General features: G+C 42.7%; 1 protein-coding gene across 1 annotated transcript; it reads left to right on the forward strand.

Annotated features, from left to right (window-relative positions):
• The first annotated feature begins 600 nt into the window (after window positions 1-600).
• GJD2 (gap junction protein delta 2) lies at window positions 601-2070 on the forward strand. Its single transcript, XM_054400360.1, has 2 exons — window positions 601-671; window positions 1227-2070. Exons 1-2 carry the CDS (start codon window positions 601-603, stop codon window positions 2068-2070), a joined length of 915 nt encoding a protein of 304 aa, XP_054256335.1.
• Window positions 2071-11979: the final 9909 nt, after the last annotated feature.

The raw sequence follows: 11979 nt of genomic DNA on the forward strand, positions 1-11979 counted from the left end.
GTTCGTGCCAGCTGGGGCATCTCTTCCTCCGCCCTTCCTTCTCCTTCTCCTCCTCCTCTTCTTCCTCCTCATTTACTTATTTCCTTTATTTTATTGCATTTATTTATTTATATTCACCGGAAAAAAAAAAAAAAAAAAAAAAAAAAAAGAAAATCCGAGCGCTGCTTTTGGCTGCTCTCCACCAACCTGTCAGTGACGCAAGCGGAGACTACTTAAAGGCAGATTAGAGGCAGCAAGACATTAAAAGCCAACCTTCCTCCCGCCGCACCACGAACCGCGCGGCCCGGGCCGGTGGCAGCCGCAGAGGAGCCCCGAGCCCAGCCGAGCCAAGCCGAGCCGAGCCTAGCCCAGCCCACCCGAGCCGAGCCGAGCCGAGCTGCGCCGAGCTGAGCCGAGCCGGGAGTCGTCAGCAGTGCTGCCGCCTCCAGCCTCCCTCCCGCCACCGGACTGCGGGCGGTAGAGAGGGGTTGTTCTTTTGTTTATTTTTTTACCTCCCCCTGCGGAAAAAAAAAAAAAAAAGGAGGAGGAGGGAAAAAGGGAAGGAAGAAGCGAAGAGAGACCCCTCCGCTTGCCAAAGTCTTTGTCTCCGGATGAACAGCGATGGGGGAATGGACTATTCTAGAGAGGCTACTGGAAGCTGCCGTGCAGCAGCATTCTACTATGATAGGGAGGTAAGGGCTACAGGGGAGGCATGGGGGGACGCGGAGGGGACCCCCGTCTGTCCGGCGTGCGGGCCACCCTCTACACGCGGCGTTTCAGGATACACGCGGCGTTTTGCGGTCTGTGCCCCGAGTGCGTGTGTGAGGCACAAGTCACCCAGGCGCGGGGACACCGCAAGCGCCGCCGTCCTTGTCCCCGAGGAGCCAGGGGGCAGCGGGCGGTCATCGGGCGGTCCGGCGGCCGGAGCGACGCCGTGCCACTGCCTCCCGTGCTTGGGGCGGCCCTGAGGGCCCTTGCGATCGCTTTTGATCCGCGAGGAGGTCGGGGGAGCGCTGCCCGCCGCCCGAGCCTTTTGACAGCGGCAGATTCGCGTGGCCGCGCCGAGGCGGTGGCTCGCAGGCTGAGCGACTGCTGCGCGGGTGCGGGGCTTCCGCCGGTGTCCGCGGGCCGGTGTTCGGGGGGTCGGGAGCCGCGCTGGGGGTTGCGGCGGCCCCAGGGCCCGGTCAGCACTGGACAGCTCCCGGCGGCGCGGCCGCGGCGCGCACTGATGGGCTTCTCTGTTCCAGGATCCTGCTGACCGTGGTGGTGATCTTCAGGATACTCATTGTGGCCATTGTAGGGGAGACGGTGTACGATGACGAGCAAACTATGTTTGTCTGTAACACGCTGCAGCCAGGCTGCAACCAGGCTTGTTACGACCAGGCTTTCCCTATTTCTCATATAAGGTACTGGGTGTTCCAGATCATCATGGTGTGCACTCCCAGCCTTTGCTTCATAACGTACTCCGTTCACCAGTCTGCTAAGCAGAGGGAACGGAGGTACTCCACCGTCTTCCTCACCTTGGAGAGGGACCAGGATTCAATGAAGCGTGAGGACAGTAAGAAAATCAAGAATACGATTGTCAATGGGGTGCTGCAGAACACTGAGAACTCCACCAAAGAGGCAGAACCAGACTGCTTAGAAGTGAAGGAAATCCCCAATCCTGCTATCAGAACTACAAAGTCAAAGATGAGGAGGCAAGAAGGCATTTCTCGATTTTATATCATCCAAGTGGTCTTTCGAAATGCCCTAGAGATTGGATTCTTAGTGGGACAGTATTTTCTGTATGGATTCAATGTCCCTTCCATGTATGAATGTGACAGATACCCTTGCATTAAAGAAGTAGAGTGCTATGTCTCTAGACCCACTGAGAAGACTGTATTCTTGGTATTCATGTTTGCTGTCAGTGGGATCTGTGTGGTGCTAAATTTGGCGGAACTGAACCACTTGGGCTGGAGAAAGATCAAAATGGCAGTGAGAGGAGTACAGGCAAAAAGGAAATCCATATACGAAATCAGAAATAAGGACCTGCCAAGAATGAGCATGCCTAACTTTGGCAGGACTCAGTCAAGTGACTCAGCTTATGTGTGAGGCTGTGACAGAACTGAAAACACTGTGCCAGGTGGAACAGACCCAGATACCATTAGAGAAAGGTACATTGCTTAGGCAAGCATTTTATCAAACCACCAAGAAAGCCATTAAGGTATTGGATCTGCACTTACTGAACTAGCTGCACAACGCAGTGCTATGTAAAAGACTGAAAAACCAGCTCTAAAAAATCATGCTTGATCTAGCCTTACAGCACAGCTACTATTATCCCTACTTTTCCTTCGAATGACTGGGTGTTGTCTGTCGGTGGAGCGGCTTTTGGGTCGTCCTTAGGATGAGCTTACAGTTTGGACTGTCTGACTACTCGTTGTAAACATGTAGAATGTTCATCATATTAAAAACCTGCAAGGGTACTCTCTATGGGGTGGGGTGGGGGAAACTGTTGCAGTGTGCAGTTGTCAGCATGTTTTCAAAGGAGGGTAAATTGCACTGTAAGGAACCTGACCACAGCTCAATCAGGATATCTGCGTTCACCTATCTCACAGATGTCTTACATTATTTGGCTTGTCTGAATCACAGAGTTTATTCCTGGTGTGTATTACTAGACAGCTATTTTCTATCAGAGTTTGTGCACCAATTAGTTATGCTAAACAATAAATGCTGAATATAATTTGGCCATATTTTTTTTTGTTTGTTTCCCTGTCCACACACACACAGACAGACACAGACACACACACACACATACACACCAGAGACCTTAATCATCTTCCATTAGTTGTGATCTACAAAATCTATCAGGATATTTCCATTCTTTCCCCAGTATGTGCATGAATAAGATGGAGTTGGTTCATGCCAACCTAGTTATGTATTTACCTACAATCACCTATGATGACACACATACCAAAGGAACAGAGTTCATTGCTTTTAACTGTGAATATATCACCTTCTCTCTGCTCTTATTTATATAAGTGCCATACTTGAAACATCTAACTCTGTACTTAGTCAAAAGGTTGTCTTGGGATACCAGCTGGAATAAAGCGATTTTATACTCTCCTTTGTTTATTTTATGCTATTTGTTTAGTCATTGCAATGGTGTAAAAAAAAAAAAAAGCAGCTCAAATCTCTATTGGTAAATAAAGTACTTGCCTTTTTTTTTTTCCCTTATTTTTTTTCTTTTTTTTTTTTTTTTTTTTGTAAGCCAGAGATGTTTGCTCTTCTTTATTATTGTATACAATGTAGAAATGTACAGGGTCAAAATAACTGACTTACAACAGTTACTCTTCAGGGTTTAAAGTGTCTTGTTGATGTTCTGAACTCTAAGTGACAAAACCTGGGAAATCAGGACTGTTTGCTATGTCTGTTTTTCCTCCTTAAGCAAGCTTCCTCTGTCTTTAAAGCCTGATCCAAAGCCCACTGACACCAACAGCCTTCTTTCTGCTGACACTAAGGGCAGCACAGTTGGCTGCCAAGGTCACTCTGGGAATAGCTGGAATACATTTACCTATAAATGAAACAATTGCAGCTTTTTTGTCAGGGAATCCATAGAGTAACCTCCTTTTTTTCTGCCTACAACTGGTTCAAGAAATAAACTGGTTATGTCCCATCAACTTACTGATAAGCCACTGGGGCAGCCATAAATAAATCCCTGTTAATAGCAACCATTTTAGTATAGGATACTAAGTTTTACCTAAGGATTTTATTATTAGTAGTAGTATTATTACTAGTATTATTACTAGTATTACTATTATTATTTATTAGCTATCAATTATATTATTATTATTATTGTCTAGTTGATTGCTTAGGGCTGGGTGATCGGTTGGACTGGATGATCTTGGAGGTCTCTTCCAACCTGGCTATTCTATGATTCTATGATGATGATGATGATTATTATTATCATTAGCTTTATTATTATTATCATTCCCATTGAATTAAACAGAAAATATCCCACTGGCAACAGTAGGAGTTGGATCAGGACTAAAAAAATATACCATACAAGTGCATTCGTAACTAAATAGTATCTGCCCTTTAAAGAAAAGGGCCAAAATGGTGCTGGAAAATTTAGAGATACTTTATAACATAAGAAGGAGACAGGGACTCAGAGTCACAAATGGCCTTTTGATTGTATTTTATTTCAGCCTTGAAAATGGCTTGCATTGTATTTTGGCTTGAAGATAATGCACATAAATCTTTTCCTCTTGGCTTACAGTAAATACCTTAACCTTCCATTCTTGTGGTTTGCCAACACTGGCACTTAAAAAAAAAAGACTCAATTAATTCTTAGATAGTCTCTTCATTATCACTTTCATCTGTAGTCCTTTTTTTTTTTTTTTCTTTTTTCCCCCACTGCCACTGTGAAACATAAAAGGACTTTGAGATGTGCTGATGTTTTTAAAGATTTTAAAACTGTATTTTTTTTTTCTGATGTGCAAAAGGAACACAGGTTTTCCAATCTGATTATGCAAACCTATAAAAGGCAGATTTCTCAAACGGTTCTTTGTGATATAAATGCACACTGATATTGCTAGTTGACTGCATGCTCACTGGAAAACTGCATGTTATTTTTAGAAGGACAACATGGCAGCTAAAAATCTCCATCTGCAATATAACAAGCTTCTGAAGATTGTTATCTGGCACGCGCACACACACACACAGAAATCCAATTCTGGTTTTAACGTTGCAGAATCCTGGGATGGTTTGCAAAAATCTCCTTTTGAGTAGATATCGAAAGGAAAGATGTTGTTTGACAGTCATAAGTGGTGCTTTGATGTTGAAGAAATGAGAATTGTTTGCAAAGGGCTTGATCTGGTGCCAATTAAAGTTGAAGGAAAAAAACTCATACTGAATTCACTGGGCTTTGATTCAGGTTCAGCATAATTTCCTGCTAGGCAGAAGCCCTAATGCATGTTATTTCCAGTGGCTGCATAGTAGTGTTCTGTCAAACTCTAGTGAATGTGCATGTTTTGAAAGCTGTAAGGTTTTTAATACCTTAAAATTCTTTAGGTGAGACCAAGAAAGTATCTGTTTATAATAGTCAGTGTCAGGTCATGCAATTATTTGTATGCAGTTGCCCAGTTTGTACTCCAGTAAGATGGGATTCTTCAATGTTTTCCTAAGAGAAATACACCAGGAAATGCAAATGTTAATTTATGCAACAGGCTCAGTGATAAAGTAGGCAAAGACTCCTATCATGCTAACAGAATTACCAGTCTCCATCTTTCCACTGAATGGAATATGGCTTTTCATATTTGGGAAGAGCAATGAATCGGTGTCAAGAGACCAGTTGGTCCTCACCTTCCTTTTCAACGGCTGTTTGAAATTTCTAACCACTTGCTCATTTGTAATGGACAAGAGAAGTATTGCTGACACTTCCTTTGCCAATGTGTAATGTGAGGGTCAAATGTTTAATGCTGATGGACTGTTTGCATGAGAGCTGACTACTCATTTACAGAATAAATGCTTTAAAATGGCCACGGCGACGGAAAGAAAAGTGTGTTAAATGAGCAGAACTGTGTGGACACGAAGCTGAAGGGCACTTTACTGGCCACTTAGGTCTTGCTTCTGTCTCAGTGAAATAAATTAGTCTTGCCACTGACATCTATGGAAGAATCAGATATTAAATTGGGAAATTGAGTTGATGTTTGTTTTGTTCATTGTATAACCTGTTTTGTACCGGGCGGATGATGATGTTGTGTCATCATATGTTCAAGCATAAAAATGATGTTCACTAAGCTCTGCTGGAAAACTGCAATAGAATTGAATACACTGTTGGTTCCCTTGGAATTTTAAAATTTACATAAAAGAATTCTGTTCTTTCATTTTGTTAACAGAGGCTTGATCTTGTGCTTCCTGAACCCATGCGAGTTTCAAAAATTATTTTACATAAGGGTTTTGAACCATTTCTCTGGGTATGGGTGAGTTGCAATGAGATTCTAGAATGAGTTTTTTTTTTTAATAGGCTCATTATGTATTTATTTAGTTATTTAAATAATCAAAACTTGCTACATTTTTAGGTGGGAAACCCAAATTCATTGTTCCCATAAACAGTCCCATTTTAAAGACCATTGACTAAAGAAATTCAAAGGTTTTCATCTTTCTTCAGGGAAACCTGAAGAGTAAAGAGATCCACTGAGATTCTGTGAATGAATCACAGAAGCTGTGAGATGGACTTTAGTTTGTTTTATGCCAGAGAAGCCAAAAGCACTCAGAAACTCCAAAGAGGGCTCAGTGCTTGTCCTGCATTACATCTGACAGGGTAGGACACAGCTGCTGCTATGTAGAACCATAGGAAAAGATACACATGAAACGTTAAGGCTGAGTGTGAGGAAGAATTCTCTTCATCCACGTCTAAAAGAATACATTTCTTGTAGAGCAAGAGGATAGACCAGGTAGACATTTGCCTTTCACCCTTCTAGCTTTATTGTCTTTGAATGTTCCACCTTACTTCTTCAGTGAAACAGATTAGAAGCTTCCATTTGCTGTAGAGGTGTAGGAATGGGAATGAAAACACTTGAGGAGAAAATGGGCACAGGTTTCCCTCATTTAGGGTCTGTTCTCGTTCCTCCTGAGTTCAATGAGGTGGTTCTTTTTGGTGGGACCATTCAATTCCCAGCTGGGGGAGAAGTCAGTTCCATTATTTCATGAGATAAATGGGAGAGCTTACACTCTGTCTGTATTGCACACTCATACCTGGACATTTTGGGATACTTTTCACAGCAATACTATTTTACTGCAAACTTTCATAAAACATGCTAGGTTAGCATCCACTACAAATGTCAGATGGTAAACCCCAGGGTCGTCCCAATGAAATGCTGATAATAGCTCTGTGAAGATAAAAAAAAAAAATAAGAGTCCATATTATGTCTATTCAAATGCACTAAGAAGTCAATCAGATGACAGCAGTCCATGAACTAAGTGCAGATATGGAGGATTCTATAGCATGATATTAGCAACAAACCATATATACATATATATAGATGTGTGTATATATATGTATATATATATATACACCTAAATAGATGCAAGATTGTTAAAAGACTTTTACCTAAATTCTATTACTGTGTTACAGACTGAATTTCAGAGATGGATAGAGAGGAAGACAGTTAAAACCTATGCAGAAAGCCCATCAATCCCCCTTTTCCTGCCAAGTTCTGGGACTGTGGCCTATACTAATTGCTTTAGCAAGTTTAACTGAGCAGCAAATTCAGCAAATTTAGGAATTTAACTGAGCAGATCCATATATCCATATACCAGCTCCATGTGTCCATCTCCAAAGGACATGGTCCTGATGAAGCAGGTCCAGAGGAGGGCCATGAAAATGAGCAGGGGGCTGGAACACCTCTGCTACAAGGACAGGCTGAGGGAGCTGGGGGTGTTCAGCCTGGAGAAGAGAAGGCTCCAGGGAGACCTAATAGCAGCCTGCCAGTACCTGAAGGGGGCTACAAGAAGGCTGCAGAGGGACTGTTTGCAAAGGCCTGCAGTGAAAGGATGAGGGACAATGGTTTGAAATGAGAGAAGAGCAGATTGAGATTGGAACAAGTACTTTACCATGAGGGTGATGAAACACTGGAACAGTTTTCCCAGGGAGGTAGTTGAGGCTCCATCCCTGGAAATCAGGCTCAACAAGGCTCTGATCTAGTGGAGGATGTCCCTGCTGACTGCAGGCAATTTAGACTAGATGACCTTTGGAGGTCCTTTCCAACTTAAACCATTCTATGATTCTGTTATCTAAGAGCTAAAAAGAGGCTTGCACTCCTTGCAATGAACTCTATCAGATAGATTTTTCCTAGTAGTGACTGAAATACAGGATGAATCAGATTTCTAGGTTGTAGAACCCCACATATGACTCTTTGATATCCCCTCAGAGTGAAGATCTGTTCTGTATTCAACAGAACCTGAAAGTAAGATAATTTTCCACCAATCTACCCCTATTTGTGTATGTGGTGTGATTAGAAAGTACAGAGAAAGGTCACCAGTACCTGGAGAATAATTAGTACATCCTAAAGGGATGAATCAATTCTGGACTTTTAGCTGCTTTCACTGAAAAAAAAAAGTAATTGTTGCATATGATCTGTCTATGAATATTTTTCATGGCACATAATTAAATGTAAATTTCATTTAAAAATATTTTCTGACATTTCTGTTGCAATTATGAGAAATGGTTTTTTTTTTTTTTTTTTTTTTTTTCCCTAGAGAAAAGATTGAATTAACTCAGTCTCTATTCTTTAAAAAGAATCATTCATAGTTAATCTTACATTTTAAATACACTAATAATTTTCTTTTGTTTTTTTTTTTTTTTTGGGTGGGGGAGCACTAAAGTAAGTAATTATTTTCACCAGTAAAGCAGCACTGCCCTGGTGAGACCTCACCTGGAATACTGTGTCCAGTTTTGGGCTCCCCACGTCAAGAGGGACAGGAATCTACTTGAGAGAGTCCAACAGAGAGCTACCAGGATGCTGAAGGGACTGGAGCACTGCCCTGTGAGGAGAGGCTGAGAGCTCTGGGGCTGGTTAGTTGGAGAATAGAAGACTGAGAGGGGATTTAATAAATATTTATCAATATCTGAGGGCTGGCTGTCAAGAGGGAGGGGACAGGCTCTGCTCACTTGCACCCTGGGATAGCACAAGGGACAATGGATGGAAACTGCAGCACAGGAGGTTCCACCTCAACATGAGGAGGAACTTCTTCACTATGAGGGTCACAGAGCCCTGGCACAGGCTGCCCAGAGAGGCTGTGGAGTCTCCTTCTCTGGAGACTTTCAAGCCCCATCTGGATGTGTTCCTGTGTGCCCTGTGCTGGATTCTATGGTTCTGCTCTGGCCCAGGGGGTTGGACTGGATGATCTTTGAAGGTCCCTTCCAACCCCTAACATCCTGTAAAGTAAGTAATGAACGAGGGGACACAGTCTCAAGTTGTGCCAGGGGAGGATTAGGCTGGATGTTAGGAGGAAGTTGTTCACAAAGAGAGAGATTTGCCATTTGAATGTGCTGCTCAGGGAGGTGGTGGAGTGACCATCCCTGGAGATGTTCAAGAGAAGCCTGGATGAGGCACTTTTTCTTCAAAACGACAAGATTTATCTACCCAATCTCTGTGTTTTCTGGAAAAACAAAACCAAAAATGACCTCAAATAAGGATTTTATAAGATAATTACAGGTTTTGAGGTGATGAGATTAAAGAAGCATATATAGCAGCAAAACTAGGGGGAAAAATAAGTAAGGATTTGTAGGTATTAAGGAAAACCAGGTGGGCTAGGGACTTGCTTTTCTCTATTTATTATGCAGTTTGGAGATAAAAGTGTGTTCAGAACATGTTTATGATCAAATAGACAAGATTCCTTGTATTATCTCTTATGTAAGCTAAGCCAGGCTAGAAATTAGTTACAAATATTTTCCACCTTTCCTTTGAGGCACTGCAGCCTTCAAAACTACCATGAACACCAATGCCCCAAGCTTTGCCCCTAGCTTTAGTGAATTCAATGTATCTCAAGGTTTTTTGATAGGCACCACACTTTTTGGCACTGGTCTGCAATGAAAGCCATTTTGCCATCAGGGCCCAGAAGAACCTTGACATCTGAATATCTGCCATGAATATCTGGCAGGCTTAAAGCTTCACATTAGGCCAGGCTGGATGAGGTTTTGAGTAGCCAAGTCTAGTTGAGAGATGTTGTAGAGAGTCTGCTGCTGGTCTCTTCTCCCAGGTCATTAGTGATGGAACAAGAGGGAATGGCTTCAATCTGTGACTGGGTAGGTTTAGACTGGACATTAGGAAAAAGTTTTTCCATCAAGAGTGGTCAGGGATTGGAATGTGCTGCCCAGGGAGGTGGTTGAGTCCCCAAGCCTGGCTGTGTTTCAAGGTGGTTTGGATGTGGTGCTTGGGGCTATGGTTTAGGGGTGAGCCTTGTAGAGTAGGGTTCTGGGTTGGCCTTGGTGATCCTGAGGGGCTTTTCCAACTTGAATGTTTCTGTGATTCTGTGAGAGGCTTCCCTGCCCATAGTGGGGAGGTTGGAGTAGGTGATCTCTAAGGATCCTTCCAACCTAAGCCATTCTATGATTCTGTGATAAAAGGGTGACTTGTGATGAACATGGTTTGTGAATGGAGTTACTTCATGGCCAGAAGTGAATTATAAAGGGGCTTTGGCATTTGCACCACATGTGATGTCACCTAGCAATACAGTGATTTTGGAGAAAGATAACAGTAGTAGGAATTTCTTCACTTTCTCCTTGGGAAAAAACCAAACCAACCCAAAATCTGCTGTAGCAGTGACCTTTGTGTGAGGTATATCCTGCTGGAAAGCACCTCTGTGGAGAAAGGCCTTGGATTCCTAGTGGACAGCAAGTTCTCCATGGGACAGCAATGTGCCCTTGTGGCCAGCAGGGCCAATGGTATCCTGGGGTGCATCAAGAAAAGTGTGGTCAGAAGGTCTAGGGAGGTTCTCCTCCCCCTCTGCTTTGCCTTGGTGAGACCACACCTGGAGTACTGTGTCTAGTTTTGGGCTCCTCGATTCAAGGGAGACAGAGACCTGCTGGAAAGAGTCCAACAAAGAGCTATGAGGATGGTGAAGGGACCTGAACATCTCTCCTATCAAGAAAGACTGAGATCCCTGGGGCTGTTTAGTCTTGAGAAGGCTGAGAGGGGATCTTCTCAATGTCTATAAATATCTGAGGGGTGGGTGTCAAGATGAAAGTGCCAGGCTCTTTTTGCTGCTGTCCGGTGACAGGACAAGGAACAATGGGGACAGGCTGGAATACAAGAAGTTCCACCTCAACAGAGGTTGACACTTCTTTATGGTGAGGCTGACAGAACATTGGAACAGGCTGCCCAGAAAGGTTGTGGAGCCTCCTTCTCTGGAGACTTTCAAAACCTGCCTGGATGCATCTCTGTGTGACCTGCCACAGGTGATCCTGCTTTGGCAAAGGGCTTGGACTTGGTGATCTCCCCCTAACGTTCTGTGATTGATTCTGTGATTCTGTGATTGTGTTTAGTTGGAGACTCCACATCTGACATTGTTAAATGACCACACCTGAGGGTATCTGAGCAAGTTGTAAGAGCAAGGAAAAAATTTCTTCTATCTGCTATATATATGCAGTAATTTCTCCAAAACGATATTTCTCATTAAACTTTTGAGATTTCTTTATTTATATAAAAGCTGGAAACACATTTCTTAAAAGGATTTAACACTTTTATAATAAGTTCAAGGCCTTTTTTTTTTTCTTTTTTTTTTCTTTTTGTTTTGTTTGTTTGGTTTTCTTTCCCTGTGTGGTGCACTGGGGTATTCTTCAGTTTAATATTCTGCTTATTGTTATCTGTGTCTCCAGAGATGTGCATATTTTTTCCCCCTGTTTTTCTCTTTTTTAAATTATCATAATTAACTGAGCTTCTGCACATATTTTAAGCTATTGTAAGTCTTCAAGAATGTCAGATCATAGTCAGGTCCTTTTGTTGCATTTGTGTGAGGCAGATGATTATGTACCATTGGAACTGTGGCCCTGGGTTTTAGAAAAACCAAAACAAATCAGAATGTTTTTAATTATCACTTCAATTATCCCTCCCTCTCAAGAAATCATTTCTCCTGCATTTATTAATGTAATTTGTGTGTAGAGTGGAGGTTGAAGGTTTTTATCTGCCTTCAGCTACGTGGTGTGCATCTCAGATGTTGTCTTTCTTTTAGACCAGTGTACGAGCAACCACAGATTCACAATGCTCAGTGGGACACATCAAAATAGAAGTGAGTTTTAGAGTGACATTGATCTTATTAATAACATATACTAAATGAAACCAGTCTTTATGGTTTAATCACATATCAATTAATAGACATAGAATCATAGAATGGTCTGGGTTGGAAAGGACCTCCGAAGGTCATCCAGTCCAACCCACTCTGCAGTCAGCAGGGACATCCTCCACTAGATCAGGTTGCCCAGAGCCCTGTTGAGCCTCACCTTGAATATCTCCTGGGATG

Source organism: Indicator indicator, chromosome 4, assembly GCF_027791375.1.
Source record: "Indicator indicator isolate 239-I01 chromosome 4, UM_Iind_1.1, whole genome shotgun sequence".
In the NCBI taxonomy this organism is placed as follows: Eukaryota; Metazoa; Chordata; class Aves; order Piciformes; family Indicatoridae; genus Indicator; species Indicator indicator.